At 40.9% G+C, this 17,195-nt stretch overlaps 1 protein-coding gene across 2 annotated transcripts in view; it reads right to left on the minus strand.

Annotated features, from left to right (window-relative positions):
* The window catches only part of syt9b (synaptotagmin IXb), a 40,436-nt gene extending 25,228 nt beyond the window's left edge, over window positions 1-15,208 (minus strand). For both annotated transcript variants that reach the window (XM_076106581.1, XM_076106582.1), the window contains exons 1-2: window positions 15,061-15,208; window positions 269-444 (exon numbers count right to left, since the gene is read on the minus strand). In XM_076106581.1, coding sequence (XP_075962696.1) covers window positions 269-444; window positions 15,061-15,208 — 324 coding nt within the window. The remainder of the gene's footprint in view (window positions 1-268; window positions 445-15,060) is intronic.
* Between the last annotated feature and the right edge of the window lie 1,987 nt (window positions 15,209-17,195).

Raw genomic sequence — 17,195 nt, forward strand, 5'->3', positions numbered from 1 at the left:
CAAAATGGCAACCTCTCGAGCTGAAGAAATATAGTCAACATGGAGGTGCCTAAAACTGTAGCTTCTCAAAATGCTGGAGCCACCCACTCTGAGCTTAACAACTGCTCCTCAGAAACCTATGGGTGACTATGCAGATGGAGACTTTGTCCATATTTCATATCTACACTTTGTTTACACAAAGAAAATATAAATGAGTCATATGACAAAATAAATGTTGCTTGACATATCAATGCTTTTCACTTTTGAATGTGAACATCACCTTCCTTACCTCTGTGAGGACGGGCTGTTGGTCCCCTCCCAGAAAGTGCGCCCCCTTGAGGACATCTGGGAGGAAGCGGCCACTCAGGGGCACCCAGCATAACTTCCATGAGACAAAGAGAGAGACGCTGAACAAAGCCAGACCACAGGTGGTCACCAGCAGGGACAACAGGCTCACCGATACATCTAGAGATGGAAGAGAGAGGGGGGGGACTCAATGAACAGTGAACACAGCTTTGCCAGTGAAAAGCGCTGGCACAGACAAACCTGGCTCCCCAGGGAGGACAGACTGTTTATTCAGAATGCTAAATGAGAAGGAAAGACTGTAACTTGCTTGTGATTTAATTAATTTCATGCATGAGACCCAATATGTTGTATACACAATATATACTGTATATGATCGAATCCAAACCATTAAAACCTGAAACAATTCTCAACACGTGTCTCATCCTGTCTGCTTTATCAATTGCTTTCTACTCTACTGCTCTAAAACGTATTATTTTCATTACTTTTTATAAAAAGGGCTCCAAAGCCTTTTTGTTTCACCTTATTCATTCAACCATACATCGTGGTAGTGTTCCGCTGCCGTCATTTTAGCTAGAAGCAGTTAGGATTTTTTTTACATTGATCAAACATATGTTGTCTTAAAGCTACCACCAGGAACTGTCATTTATTGTTGATGTCGGAAGTCCCTGTGGACAAAAGAGGTAGTTTTTTCCGAGCACCAGAGTCCCTTTAGAAAGCCTCTCATTTTACTGCAGCAGGGTCCGACAGTCTGCTCCGCAAAGTCATGGTTCTGGTTCTCCCTTGTCTCCCTTACCCCCAGTGGGCCCGGCAATATGGTCTGGGCCTCCAACAGCGCGGTGTCTGTGTTGGCTCCCAGAGAGAACAAAAAGCCAACCTTTTCACTGAAGGCTCTTTACTTGTGTTATATAGAGGCATCAATATTACTTGATACTGTTTTGTAACCAGTAGTCAATTTGCGTGCTTGTTGCTATTTTTTGACACTACTTTTTCTAGTTAGCTAGCTATGTAAGATGACAACCTCATTCTCAATCCGGATGAGAGAAAGAGTTACACAGAGAGAGAGATGACTGTGCTCTCTGTATCTTTCTCCACCGCCGCTTTCTTCTTCATCTCTCTTTTTCTTTGTTGCTAGTCGTTCTGAATCAGACTCAACACTGAGAAAGAATGTCTGAAGTTCTTTTTAACCCATCGGACTGAGTGTCCTTGTTTGGTACAATGCCTTGCAGTTTCCATGATATACTGACAATATCAGTGATACTCTGAGCTTCACATTATGAACAAATATGCCCTGCTTTAACAACTGTTCGATGTCATGTTCAAATTGCATTGCAAATCTATTCAACAGTCTTTTCCTTTTGACTTCCCCACTAAAAGAGCTGAAAGCATCTCTTAATGGGACAGCGGAGAGTGCTCAGGCACAATGTGAGATATGTGTATGAGCTCATTAATGGATGCAATTAGAGTCCAGTCCTTGTGTTAGAAAGAAAAACATTTTCCAGTCTTTATTATAAAACTACACAAGGCCCAGATTCACTTAGAAACTAATTGAAGAAGAAAAATATGCATCCACATTTCAACTATTTCTTCTGTGTATTTTCTCTGAACATCACTGTTTTTCCAAACAACTGTACTCATTTATAGATGCATTAAGCATCACTGTGCTGAACTGAGAGAAGCATATTTTCTCCTGAATGGTGATTACAGTTGTAAATTGAAACAAAACAAAAACACTACAAGCCATGTCTAGTAAAAACATAATGATTCGGCTTTAAATAAGCACTTTAGTCACGTTATTTAAATTCCGGATTATTGTAGTTAATATAAGTCAACATTGAGTTTTGGTGTAAAATGGGACAAGAACAGCGGCCTCCTTGTGGTGTTTTTGTCTTAGAGCTTTAACCATTTCTCTGTGTTTTTTCAATTCAAAAAACTTAATTGCAACATATTGGTTGCCTAAAAAAGTGTCAGCGTTTGGTTGAATTTAGCTCCAACCTCTCGTGTCACTTCTGGTTGCAAAAAAACAAGATGGCCACAGCCAAAAACCAAGATGGCAACGGCCCATATGCCGAACCCAATCTTTCAAAACCGTAGTCCACAAACCAATGGGTGACGTCGCGTTGACTATGTCCAATTCTTATATACAGTCTATGGATGGGAGTCAATTTCACTATCCATCAGGTGAATGATAAGGGCCAGGGAAAAATGTCAATGGGAGCAGATGGGAGGGGAATTATGATTACAATAGATCTTTTTTTTTGTTTTTATGATAGACAACACAGAAAAGAGGATTGAACGGGAGTCATTCTTCTGGGATTTGAAGGTTTTGTGGAATTTAGTGGAGCGAAAATCTACTCCTGTGTCACCCTCTAGTCTGAATACTTTATGAAGCCACAGTAAGGCAGTAATATTGCAGCTGCCTTCTCACAATCTATGCTATACAAGCAGTGTAAAGATATGCCGCAGACATGCCACCTTCATCAAATCAAGGCATAGAACATGTAATTAAATGGCACATGATGTGGAGATTACACCGTTGATTGGTATCCATCGCAACAATTACCGTTGGCCTCTCCAGCAAAGTAGGTTGCTGCGAAACATGGACACAGCAGGGGGGCTCGGGATTCTATTTCATGTCCATTTAATTGCCGATTGCATTCATGTTGCACATTGGGCCACAGTGATGTCATTGCACAGCATCCATCAGATGTCAAAAGCGAGCGACCTGCTGTGACATCACCGATTAGGGCACAACTAACATGACTGAACATGTCAGCCCATAGACAGCGGTGCAACGTTGCCGCTCTGTGATTCAGTGTTGATTTACCCTCTCAGTTTTCTGAAGAAAAGCTCGTCCTACGCCTGAAAATGCAAATATGATAGTTGTCTCTCTCTCTCAATGTTTCCAAAGATCAAAGCTCAAGAAAAGAGCTTGAACAGCAGCACAATTTCCTGGTCTGGGGAGTGGCTCATTAATACGAGGGCTGACACCTTGGTTGGTGTGAATGCTCAGCTTTATATATACTGTATATATCTATATATATATAGATATATATATGGTTCCCTGAGCATTTAACATGACTGAACACTACACTACACTGAACACTGTTGTTTTATTTTTGATACTAATACATTTTGTTAGATTTGAAAAGCTAATCTTGAGAAACCAACAAGAGTATGCTGAATTTTAAAGAATTAACCAACCAACCCAGACCCGTCTTGCTAACTCCAGAAGCGCTAGCTCAATAAGTCACTAGCGGGAAAGGCGCCAAGGTGGCAACCTCCAGTTCTGCAGAGTGAAGCCAATGCGGAAGTGTCTTAAAACCTGCATTTTCTCTACTGACCAGCAGGGGGCAACTCCTGATTGCAAAAATAAGTCATATTTTTGATTGAGACCATAAACATGCGTTTATGGTCTCAATCACTATAGTTTCAAGTTTTCTTCAACACACCATGATGTTCATTTTGTAAATTATGGTCCAATTTTGAGCAAAACAGACCATAAAGTGGAGTATGCTTTAGAGCAGGCTCACTGTGATTGACAGGTCGCTGCCGCTAGCAGAGACGTATACGGCGTCTCTACGTCACTCCTCTGTGTTCCAAATATTGTAACTTCCGTTCATTGGCTGCAAAAAAACAACAACATGGCGACGGCCGTAATCCAAGATGGTGACGGCGAAATCGCCGAACTCATGGCAGTCCACAAACCAACGGGTGACGTCACGATGACCACGTCCACTTCTTATATACAGTCAATGGCAGCAACACCGACAGCCCGTCCCTCCCTCCAAAGCCACTCCCCCAAAAATGTTCATTATGAAACAACGGTTATTGTTAGCGCTCACAGCTGTTAAGCAAGCAGCTCATAAGAGACTCAAGTGACGCTCAATGAGTGTGCTGACAGTGTGCACACAGGTAGATAGGCAGGTAGGTAGACAAATGAAACGATACAACAAATACCTGAGTTTTCTCTTTTGTCAGAGCATTCAATTTTTCTGATTGCTCTCAATGTGGGTGTCAAGAGAATTACAACAAATATAACAAGGATGTTTTTAAAGAAGATCACCAACCGCAGCTGTAATATCCCAATAAAATGGGCAAAAACCTAAAGGAATCTATGTTTGCAAAGCACTGCCATCAGAGCACAGTAGGCGCTAAGATCTGTGAAATGAGGCGGGCAGGAACACAGTCAGCCCTCCTGTGTGTGTAGCTATATACACCGGGCACCAGCTGGGGGGAATTGAAAGCAGCGGAGAGATGATATACAGCGTGTGTTCCCTGAGTGCAGGGCTCGTATTCTAAGCTGACTCGGCTAGAGAGCGTGCAGCTTGTCCCGCCGTGCCCTGGCTTTGATGTGCCTAATAGGTTGATGCAAAAATCAGAATTATTTCACACCCGGAATTCAGGTTTTCTGTATCTAAATGAAATTACAGCCAATATAAGTAATTTCTCCTCGTATAAACCTTGTTTCCGTTCAAGGCTAACCAATCTCCATTCAAGCCACCTTCCTTTCGAAATATTTGAGACCAAAAATAAATCAATATTGAAAACACTGTTGCTCCTTATTAGATAAGCTTTTAGAATACGGCCCGTGGCTTCATTCGATTACCTTTGTAAGAACCTTTTCTAAAGCCGCATGGTGTCCCCGCTTTTCATGTCCTTTTTGCAGGATGCAATCAAGGCGCCCGGTGCCTAAACCCTGTACAGCTGGTGGCCGTTAATTGGATTCAGGAGCTTCAATAATCAATAAGCGAAAGGAAGTCGACAATTATAATAAAAATAAAAAAAAAGATCAGAGAGGTTTTGATTAGTGTAATTATCTGTGCTGGGGTTGCTTGTGTTTATGTATGAAGGAATAACTGGTGCAAGTATAAAGCATGTAGGCATTAGAGGTAGCTTACATCAAAGTCTAAGTAGTCAATAGGGCAGTAAAATCCCTTGATGAGTTCTCATTTGGTGCTTTCGGAACAAAGAACATACATGTCCATCATAGCCATGATTCAAAAAAGCGTTCTTTACTTGTACATAGGGCTGGATGCTTTTGAAAAAACATCAAACTGTGATAGTTGTGACTGATATTGCAATTGTAATATGATTTGTTACATTAATGGGAATGATATTTTCTACATCATTACTCTCATTTTCACTGAAAAACATTAAAATGGTGAGCTTTTTGAAGAGATCTGTACCAAACTGTGGAATATGATGTGCAATATTTAATATAAAATGGTATTTATTACATACATGTAACCTTTGAAAATTGAGAAAATCAATTGTGCTGCCCTACTTGGACATCCATGCAAATTCATTCAATAAATATGTAATTATTATGCTTTGAAGACCTATTTTAATATTGTGACTCAAAGACTTTGGACTTTTTTTTTTAAGATTTTCAAAAACCAAGAACTTAACAGAATGGATTAAACAGTGAAATCGTCTGCTTTCACGAAAGCTGCAAACATAAGCATGTCCAGCTAACTGGCTAACTACTACAGTATTAATGTAACCCAACACGACTGTACTTCCAATGTCAAGGAGCATTTCCTGCTGCATTATATATTTACTGTTTAGGTTAAAAGAAAAGGCCCCATTCTCAACTAGCCCACTCTATGTCTAGTATATCCGGTCTTCGTTTTAGGTCTGTACAGAGCTCTAGTTCTCATCCTCAAAGCCTTTTCTCTTGTAACATTGTTAATACATTCAGTTTTCAAACATGAACACAAGTTTATACTAATCTCGGGTGTTGATTGTCTAAGTATGTAATTTAAGTAGCCAAAGAAGGTTGTTAGAATGAAATAACAGCCTGGCTTAATATTTCCTCATCATATTAATAAAAGAAAGATTATTTTTTTTTGGCCTACACTGCAATGCAAGGACAATTCTGCTCCTTCCATTTCTTCTTGATTAACTGGTGAGGATACAGATTTTTTTGCCTAGGACATACAACTTTATCCGCAATCTTTTAGCCATCAAGTGAGACTTATGTGTGAATTTTGGGCTATTTTGCTTCCATACACGTCTTCCTTCAGACTAATGGAAAAGAGAACATCCACAGTACACATAAAGGTATTTGTTTTACTACTTTGCCAATTTGCGATATATCCTAAATTCACAAAAAGTTAGCATTAGTTAACGCCTCATTTGCATAAGAAAAACAAATATTTTTGAAAATTTGAAATATAAAAAAGTCATTCTATTAAGTTTCATGGTGATATCTATTTGTTCATTTTTTTAAACCTATTTACCCTCTCTAAGCCAGGAAGCTCCACTTCAGTAGCTCTCACATCCACCAAACTTTTCATTTTTATTCCTAACTAAATGTTGAAGGTTTTTACAGAGGGGTTTGTTCATCTATCCTCCACAGCCTGATTTACATCTTATCACTGAAAACATGCCAAAAATAGATTCCTATATGGCTATTGACTGTATTTTCTAAATTTATGGAGTGATAAAAAGAGATAATCTATAATTCCCTCTGTAAAACACAAAATGAAATTACATTTGTCGCCTGGCTTTGTCCAATGCAAATAACCTCATTTAAAAAGAGAATGCTCATATGCTTATTTAAAAATAGCATTTCAGAAAACTGAGATGAATTATCTTAGTGTAAGAAATCAACTAGGGAGGTTTCATGGTGATATCTGTTAGTCATTTTTTGTTCTTACCCTATTCAACTGTGTCTCCCCTTAAGAATATTTTACAGTTTTCATTTTAAAACTAATCAGCTGGAAACATTAAAAAGCTGGAGACAGTGTTTTATCTAACTCATGGAGCTAAAGTTACTTGCTAGCTGATAAAAGTGCTAGGAATTTTCAGTGGTAAATCCTGGTGAACTGCCTCGTATGTGCCATGCAAGAATGGAAAGGCGCAGCAATAGCAACTAAGGGAAGAGAATTAAGCAAAAAGGTCAATTCTGTCACGATAACAGGTTCAGGGCAGTTCAGGTATGAGAACGAGGTTGCAAATTGTTGCATCAAAATTACATGATAAAAGCAACGCATCTAAGATTTTGAAGCAACAGCGAGAACGTCTCACCACCAGGAAGCAGGGATCACAGTCCGATTTTCATTGTCCAACACTGCAAATTGAATTTTCCTGATTTGGCAGAGGCGTTCTCCTGCCTCTGATGTGAATCAAGCTGAAAACCCCAAAGCGAACAGACACACAGATGGCTGCTTTTATTGATTTGGACTAAATCTCCCTTTGATGAGGCGTTGTGAGAATCAACAACACGCTCTAGGGTGGCTGATTATCCAGCTATTCTGTAGAAAGAAGCAGAAAAGAGACCCACCAGCACCAACTATGAAACTTAAATGTTCCTGCCAGTCCCGCACGTTTAATTTGGCATGTGCCATATTGCAGCATGGTCTGGTGTATCTTTTTGCAGGTCAGAGGTTGTACTCGAAACCGAGGACTTATTTCCGTTGACTATTTAGCTCATGTATGTAACGTACGCAACAAACGTCCTTGTTTGAACCCAAACCATAGCCTTTTTTTTAACCAAGTAGTTTTGTTGCCTAGAAATAATGAAGCAGTTTTGTTTCAATTCATAACGTTAACCTCAATATTCAAAACAGTGACCGTGCGTCTGCGAAAAAGCGCTTAAAATGCGCGACATGCCACGCAAAATGTCCTCAAAAGTGTCATTCTATTTATACGACTTCCCATCAGATCACGTTGGTTAGTGTGACATGCACTGACACTAACACATGCAGACACACCATCACATTTGTCTCCTGTCGGGGGCTAGGAGAGTTTCCAAGCAGGAATGAGAATTTATTCATTAACCTTTTGAGTGTGCGTGTATCCATCTGTGCAATCTTTATTCTGTATTCAAAGTGTTTAACCCTCAGCACCCTACTGACAGATTGCCTTTCTTCTCACACAGTCAAATCAAAAGGCACCGACATCATACACATTCTGCTGGAGCTGAATCACAGAGTAGCTTCTGTCTGGTAACAATATACATCCATAAGTTGAATTTATCTCCAATATCAAAATGAATCCTGTGATCTGTACAGCTGTGGTTACAGTGCACATCAAAACTGCCCGAAAGCTAATTTAGCATTGGCTTTTTTCTGTCCCTCCCAACTCAGCCTCTTTCATTTTGTACTATGAATCATTATCATTAGGGGTGAAAAACGCTTTTCCCCTGGGACACATTCCCAGCTCTTGCTGTTCAAGGAATGTTTGGTGAATTCCAATCCAACATAAAGGGCATGTGAAACACACACAAAGCCTCACAAAAAATCAGAATTTCTTTCAGATTTCTACAATGCTGCATATCCATCTTAGAAAGCCATTTTGTCATAGATTTAGCTTTAATTTTCCATTTTCAAAACTTCAGAAGGTGTGAAAAAATTTCACTTGTTTTCAGAGCTTTTTTTTCAAAGTAGCGAGATCTGAAGACACAATATTAGATTAAACCAGTTAAAAGATTTGGCAAGGAAATGTGGCCCACTGCAACCTACAAAGGGTTAAAAGATGTGAGCGGTGACAAGGAGCTGAACTAAATGCAATCACTACAATCAATTTAAAGCTACCGGTTGCCAATGGAGAAATGTTGGAACAGGCATGATGCAATTCTGCAGATGTGTTTCCAGTCTTGGCTGAGGAAGGATACCTATAATGTGGCTATGCTGAAGCAAAGGAGGACAGCAAATGCGATGCCCAAAAGCCAATTTATCTAAAGGAAGACCCTCTATTAAACTCCAGAAAGACCTCTTTGACGGAGAAGCGATAAGAGTTATCCAAAATGGCCAAAATCCAGAGGACCAGAGGAAAAATTCATGGGTTCAGGCCTGTAATGAAAATGATGCCATGTAGCTTCACCTGAGGGGCTGAAGGCTATAAGATGGTTGGGTGATTTCCAGAGAATGGAGGAGTCTAAGGACATTTTGCACCAAAAAAGGACGAGCGGATTAGCAAAAACAGTGACGAGGACAGAACCCAATGCTGGGTCACTCCAGGAAGGAAGCCTATAAAGTGATGCAGGTGATAGCTTCGTTCACTTCAAGAACAAGTTCAGTCAAGAACAAAGAGGACTCAGAAAACTCTAAAGCTGAAATTATACTTTCCACGTCCACAAGTGTGCGAGAGTCAACATCACATGTTTAACTGATGGGAACATATGTAAGACTGTTGGCATAGATTGTTTAAGATTGCATTTCGGCAAATGCGTTCCACCTCTTTTGCTCTCCACACAGACTTTTTACTTGCATTCAACCATAGCCAGCTCGAACGTAATTTGATCAAAAGTACTCGGACTACAACTGGAAACCAGGGCACTTCCAGTACCAAAATCTAAGTTGGCAAAAGTTGGAAAGACAAAACAACTGGAAACTATGGATAAGGTATGGTTAAGGTTCGACACCTAAAATACTTGGTAAGTAAAAAATGCGGCATAAATTGGTGTGACAAGACATGAACTGCAGTGTACAGTGTAAAAGTTGAATTTGCTAATCTCCCCATTCACCGCCAGGAACTCCACGCCCTTACTTTATGTCTTCCTAAATAAACTGTTAGCCATAAATGCAAGCCTAACACTAACTATTGGCCATATGTGATCATTTGGGGGCCACTTTTGCTGAAATTTCTGCGTGTTCAATGCCCTATATCGGCCGATTAATCTGCCACCAGCTTTTTCCTGCTCCTAACTATCGTTATTATGTCGTCCTTTAAAAATCCAGTATCGTTAGACCTCCACGCTGAAACTTTGCGCATCATGTGCTGCAGGCTTTTCAGATATGACCTCCTTGGTATACTGGGCTGTATAAACACAGACGGCCACACAAAACCTCTCTGTACTTGGCTTTGTTTCTTCTTATTAACTCCATACATCATAATAATAACCATGAACATCACTGACTTCGGGCAGTTCGGGAATGTACCATTTTATTGTTGGTTTTATTTTTATTCTCTCTGTGGTTGCAAGCATTAGTGGTGATGAGTGGATATAGGCCAAGAGGTCACCGTGCTCTGAGGTAGGTTCATTATAGGCCCATCACACTCACTGTTAAGTCCCTGAGCAGGGCAGACACTAATCAGAGACACAAAGTACTCACAATGATGCCAGTTTATTCTTGTTTACTATCTAGCACACCTACACAGATAATAACCTTCAATTAAACTACTGTAATGGTGTAAACATCACAGTTGAATGGCTGATTCATTCTGAAATTCTCATTATTTTCCACAATTACGCTTTGTATTTCCATTTTGGACTTTATTAAATGACTGCTTCCAAAGTGAGAGGTGAAAGGCCCACTTACAATGCTCTGGGGATGGGAACTGCAGGTTGGTGAATCTACTATTGTGGTCCAAATTGAAATAATTCAAGAACTATTGAAAAACATTCATGTCCTAACTTTGTCATGTCATAGCTTTGGTGATCAAAGCTATGACCAGCTAACTGTTCTAGCATCAGGTCAATTTTATTGTATTTGGCCAATGGTTTGGTTGATGACCAATCTAACATTCTATTTAACATCAGCTGTACCTTGTGTTTTAATGATAATGAGCTAATGCTAGCATGCTAACACGCTAAGCTATGATGGTAAACATTACCTGGTAAACATAACCTGCTAAGCAACAGCATGTTAGCTTTGTCAATGTGAGCATGTTAGCATATAGCTTAACATTGCCAGACTGCTAAAAACCTTGCCACTTGGTCCAATATTAACCACCATTTGCATCATTTAAACAATCAAAACAACACACACAGCCCTTTATTAGGGTAAAAAACAACATCCATATTGACGCCACATTCCTGGAAAGTATACATTTTAATATCCATAAAACGATGCAACCTTCAGGTTCATAGAAGTATTAAGAGTAGATTAAGTAATGGAGGCCTGTGATTATGACCAATGTATTGTTCCACTGCCTGCTACAGTCAGACATCGGGCCTTGGGCTAGAGCCATCTCATTAAACTCTTCGATGTACGATACGCAGTCCTCCGGGGAGCGCAGCACTAGTGCAGCTCAATAAGCTGCAACAGCCAAGTCAACAGCGAGGTGAAAGGGCATGGGAGTGTGTTTCTGAGTGGAAGCATGGGGATAATGTCCTAGAAACAACTTTCACAATGCCGCGTGGGGGAAAAAATGGGATACCTGTGCATGGATAACACCAGAAGGAAAGTAGTTGTATGCAGGGGATTCAAATGAGTGTTGTGGGTAGGTGGATTTCGGATTAAGAGAAGAGAGGAGAAGGCGTGAGCCATTAACTTTATTGAGCTCATTCAAGAATATCACCAGGGGCTCAAAGATTTCTTACCCAAATATCCAATAATGTTATGTTGCCTGGCAACCATTCCTCAAAAATGCAATCAAGGGTGTAATGAAACCTAACCTATTTCCCCAAACATTTAATCAATCCCTCATCATGGAGACCAGGAAATGAAAGTATTTTCTGTATTTCATCTTTCTGTGGGACATTGTTGTTGCTGTTGACTTGTATCAGTCTCTTCTGCTGTGTAACAGGCAGGCAGCATGTAACATATGCGCACCGTTTGCAGGGTGTCTGCTACAACACTGTCAGTGTTTTCAGACAGTGGCGGCCCGCCATAATCTAATTTGTCCCGCCAGAGTTTCATAATGTAGCGCTTCAGACCGGTGGGTCTTAATGGCTCTCGCCAGATGCATTTCCTTCATGGCGGTGGGCGGGAGTTTAAAAAAAACATGCATACCTTTACAATCGATCAGTAGTTAAGTTTGCTTTACTTCCTGTTGATATATTTGATCGCTTTTGATTGAAAAGCAACTGATTTATACACTAATAAAGTCTTCACCTGCTAAGACATTCGCTAAGTTTTAAGGGTGCAAATGGCATCAAGTGATTCACTAGTAGTTACAAAGAACTTAGGTGGGGTTTTAAATGCAAATTTAGTGATGGGTTTATAAAAAAATACTGTTATCCAATCCTGGCAAATAAAATCAGGGATCCCCCCGGTATTTAGGCTACCTGTGGTACTGTAGAAAAATCAGTATGGTCACATTTTCAGGATTTTGGCATCGAAATATCGGTTCTCGTGACATCCCTTGTCACAATAAAATCATGAGAGTTTGAGAGTTGTGGCATGCTCACGCTGACATGATCGTTTGGTGTATGGTGGTCAAAAAATACAGTCTGAGCTGTCTCAACTCTGTGTTTTTCTCGCCTTGACGTTCCCATAAAATTAAATATGTTCGATATCGTAAGTCTTGGCTTAAGTCCTTGCAAAATCTGTGAATAAAAGCTCTGTGACTTATGACTTAAGATGCGAGAAGGTATCAGACTTCAGTCTTTTCAAAATCTTCTAGTGTACAGTAGGCATTAGTAAATACAACAGCTCGGTACCTCATGGTCAGAAATAGTTACTCCCTTTTACATAGCACTTACATATACAGACCTAATTGATAAGCTGTGTTACGTGTTGTCTTTTCTCCCCTCCTGCCCTTCTTTCTTTCTCTCTCTCTCATGTTCCTAACAGGTATCAATCAGTTGGTTGGGTTCCACCTGTGGGGGCCGGTCGTGCTGCTCGGTGGGTTGCACCAACTGCAGGCTGGCCAATCGGCAGAGGGGGAGCCAAAGATAAAAGCAGGAAGACTCAGAAGTTCAGCTGGTCTTGTCTTCAATTGATTTCTGTTGATGCTGAGAGCTAGACTTCAGGTTAACGTTTGTCGTTGCCAGAGCCACCACCCCTTCCAAACACATTTGGAAGGGGTGGTGGTGGTGGAAAGCTGGTGAGGGATCAGACCCTTGTCATGTCTCAAACAACTCCTATTTGTTCTATCTACACTTTTCACCGGAAGTGGAAGGTGTAGATCTAATATTTAGGGGTAATGTTTCCTCCGGCGAAAAAGTTGATGTTGCATATGGTTATTTTGAAATTACTTATGTAAGCATTCGATAAAGATTCATGATGAAGTTATCTGTGAAGAGGCACCACCCTGTAACTCTCATGATTGTTTCTCCTACACTACTAGCAACTGTCGGAGTTGCTAGCACTGCGATAAGGACATGATCCCTCACTGGCTTCCCTCCTGCTAATAAGGCCAAACTGATAGCGTGTTAAAAAGTAAAGCAATGTGATCTGTATTAAGTTTTAAAGGCAGATTTTGTTTTAATTAATTAACACCAATAGTGTGTCAATATTGTTATTAAACCCTTTTAGACAATGTTAGCTTTGTTTGCACTGTTGCCCGGACTGCACTGTGCTATGTTAGCACTGTACACTCCTAGCCGTCGCTATGTTGAGGGCAATAAATATGCTCGGAATTTCATATTGAGCACCTTTAAATGACCAATAACTATTTTGAACATTTACGGAGGATCATAAATTAGACATTGTGGGCTCATTATGTCTGTTGGCACAAGAAGAAGAATTTGATTCCTCCTGTGGCGTGAAACCACTTGTTTGGATTGGTGCCTTTTTGAAACTGTTGCAAAAAAGCTCCCAAAACTTCCAGTATCAGAGAGCAGTATAGCTCCAGTCTCTCCCCCTCTCCACTAAGAGGGGTAGCTGTTTGTTGTGGATCAAACTGTGTGTGTGTGTGTGCATTTAGAGCAGTCTAATACAAGAGGAAGTGGGTCACGGCTCCTCAGGGGAACCACTCTGGTAGCTTGAACTTCCTCTTCATCATACATGTTTAATGATGGATTGTAACATGTTTAAATATCAGCGGCCCAGCCACAGCTGCTATGAAGAAAACAACATACATGTAAACACTCGCTCACACATACACACAAAGGCGGGGAGAAATTAATGAACAGACGTGCTTCTGCACTGTGTGTACACTGTATACCATATGCATGCATAGGAAAGATGATCAAACAGCCCGCATGCTCTGATATGCATATATATTGCATATATATATATATACTCAAACCACTTACACATGCACACACACTAAACATTTTATCAGAGTAGAGATGGCTGGTTTTGTAAAATCCTCGAAAGAAAATAACTCAAATTTGTGGTATGTGTGTGTTGTATTCTTGTAATATTCCTACAGTTTCCTCAGGGATTTTTGTGGTCAAATGTGCAGCGTAAATGTAATTATTTAAGTTCAGCCCCATTAAAGTTTTTTCCAGACTGGCCTCCTCCTTTCTGATCATAAAATTGTTTCTAATGTCAATATTAAAGAAATTCCAAGCCAACTCCATACTGGGAGTCTAAAATAACTGGATTATACACCACTGGTTTTAGTTGTTTTTGCAAGATCGTCTGCAAAGTGCCGGCAGCTGTGGGGGATTATCGGGTGGGGCTTCTTTTTTTCCCCCCTTCTCACCGCCACAGTAAAAGAGAAACCAGACCAACACTCACACGGTTGGGTCTGCGCGAGGAGAATAGATGGATGATGTAGTGGATTTGCAAACACAACATACACACATACAGTATATGTATGGTACTGAGATGCATTGTTAGATTATACTGCTCGGTGCTGGATGCAAGCAACAAGTTCAGATCGCACTCTTCTCGCATTTCGTGAACTGGGAATCTCGTGGTCAGCGCGAGGCAGTTGCATACAAATGATTATTTTTATGCATCGTTCTGTCTCTCTTTAACCCAATTTGAAAAGTTTAAAAGAAGCTGTGCTGTTTAAGATAAGTGTGCTGAATGCTCCTCTAAAAATATAAAAACTATTTTTTTTATCAGCCCCCGCGGAGCTCGTGATGAATTCGAATTGACCATTAAACTGCATATTTGAGATGCTTCTTTTTTTTGGAGGACAGTCGCGGGTTCCTATAACATAATTCTACTTTCAACTGTCAGAGAGAAGATTGAGGAGCCCGACCTGAGTCCGTGTAGCGCGGTCTGGCCAGGTCCCTGAAGTAGTAGATGAAATCCAGGCAGTGGTCGTCCTGCACCTCCCCCTTGGAGCACAGGTCGGAGAGCAGCTCCAGCGCCTTTCGACAAATCTCATCCTCTCTTTCTGCAGGCATTGCCCTCCAGCATCCTTCAGGCTGTTCGGCCACTCCGGCTGATCCTCCACCACCACCACTTCTCTCTCAAACACACACACGCGCGCGCGCGCCCTCGCTCACAGTCTCCACCAGCGCAAAAAGACGCACCAGAAGCACCGCGGCTACACCCCTGGGTAGGTCCGGTGCCCTCGACGTATCCGCGAAATTTGATGATGTTCAGGTGAATTGTGAATAAAGGCTGGAGGTCTTAGTTCAGAGGAGTTCTCATGCGTAAAACAAATCCTACATCGCATGTTTTGTTGTTGTTGAATGAAATAACTGCTCTAATCCGGCGCGCAACTCCTCTTATTTTTCTTTCCTGCTATTCCCTCCTGTCTTTCTGTCTCACTTTTCCCCTCCTTTATCTTCTGACAGCGCTGCTGCTGCCGCCGCTGCTGCTGAATCCCGACTGAGCCTCCAGGCTTCACCAGCTTGAATGAATGCGAGGCTTTCACCGCGCTCAGTTATTTCTCAAAGCACTGGGATGCAGAGGGACAGACAGGAAGTTCTGCCTCCATCAACCCCCCCCCCCCCCCCCCCCCCCCCCCCCCCCCCCCCCTTCTCCACCACCTCCAACACCATCCCCTTGCCATCCAAGCAGCAGCTGTCCCACCTAACAGAGAAGTCAAAACCAGTACAGACATCACTGTGTGTGCCTTGCCTCTATCTAAACACTTTCCAAATGTCATGAATTCCCTCAGCGTTCCTTTCCTTTTCTCCATTGTCTAATGAGCAAAAGTCAAAGATGTTGATCCTCACACTGGGTAAGCACATAAGTAATGAAGGTAATATCCCCAGTGGGCTCCTGGGTAGCAAGTTTTTCAACGGAGTAAAGGGGGCTCAAACACCAGAGAGAGAGAGAGAGAGAGAGAGAGAGATGAAAATAACTTGACTGTGAAGCCTTTGTTATGTCATTGCCAGTGTTTCAGCTGCATACATATATATATATATATATATATATATACTGTATATTATCTGATATATATCATACCGATTTATATATCAGTCATATATAAGGCTGATTATCAAACTGATGTCAAGTAACTGCATCAGAACCAATGGGAAGAGAGTATGGAGCATTTTCACCACATTTTTCCATCAAAAACCCTGATATTTAAAAATATTATCAAATTACTTTGTTATATGAAAAGGACCCAGGATTGACCTTTGGCTAAGCTTCCCCCCTCGCTGCTTGTCCATCAAGCTGAGCCCACACTGAAATATTATCACATTTTTTGGAGAAGTTTAAAAGAGATTTCAGAGAGAAGCGGATCTACAATATGCGTTTGAAGGAAAAATCTAAGGATGTCAGACTGATTCAGCAGAGAAAACAGTTTCAAAAGAGAAAAATAGAAGCTAAAGACTACAGATCTCAGTGTAAAAGTGAACCACCACATCTCCTGGGGATAAAGACAGAAGATGATGAAATTAAGGAACAACACTGTTCCTGTAAAGCCGGGTAGGTCTTTATTCACTGTTAAAATCCTTAAAAAGCAAAAGCAGCATGTGTAGACATTCAGTATACTTCAGTAGCGAGCATAGCATAGACATGCTAACGCGAGTTAATGATGCATACTTTGCTAATGTTAGCTCCACAGGCTTTTAGTTGAATCTAAGTGCACATGGCTGACTCACATTTAGTTAGCATTAATGTGGTGTCCTTGGTGTCTTCACACCTTGCTAATGCTAACATGCATGAGCAAAGACTGAAGAAGATAGCATCATATTTGGCAAGAAATACTTGAACAGTCCACTTTCTGTGAGGCTTTCATGCAGATGGGATGGTATTTCATTTTTGGCCTATTTCTAATTCAGATACAAATTATCCGTTGAGTTGAAGACATCTCTTTCCCAATATATGTTGTAACCGCTCCCATGACACCACTCAACCTTTGATTTTTTGCAAACAAATAGGGGTGGTGGAGTTATTTATTTTTAATACAAACGAGCATTCACACATAATGTG

This window comes from Anarhichas minor, unplaced genomic scaffold, assembly GCF_050575085.1.
Source record: "Anarhichas minor isolate MPS153535 unplaced genomic scaffold, ASM5057508v1 ptg000034l, whole genome shotgun sequence".
NCBI lineage: Eukaryota > Metazoa > Chordata > Actinopteri > Perciformes > Anarhichadidae > Anarhichas > Anarhichas minor.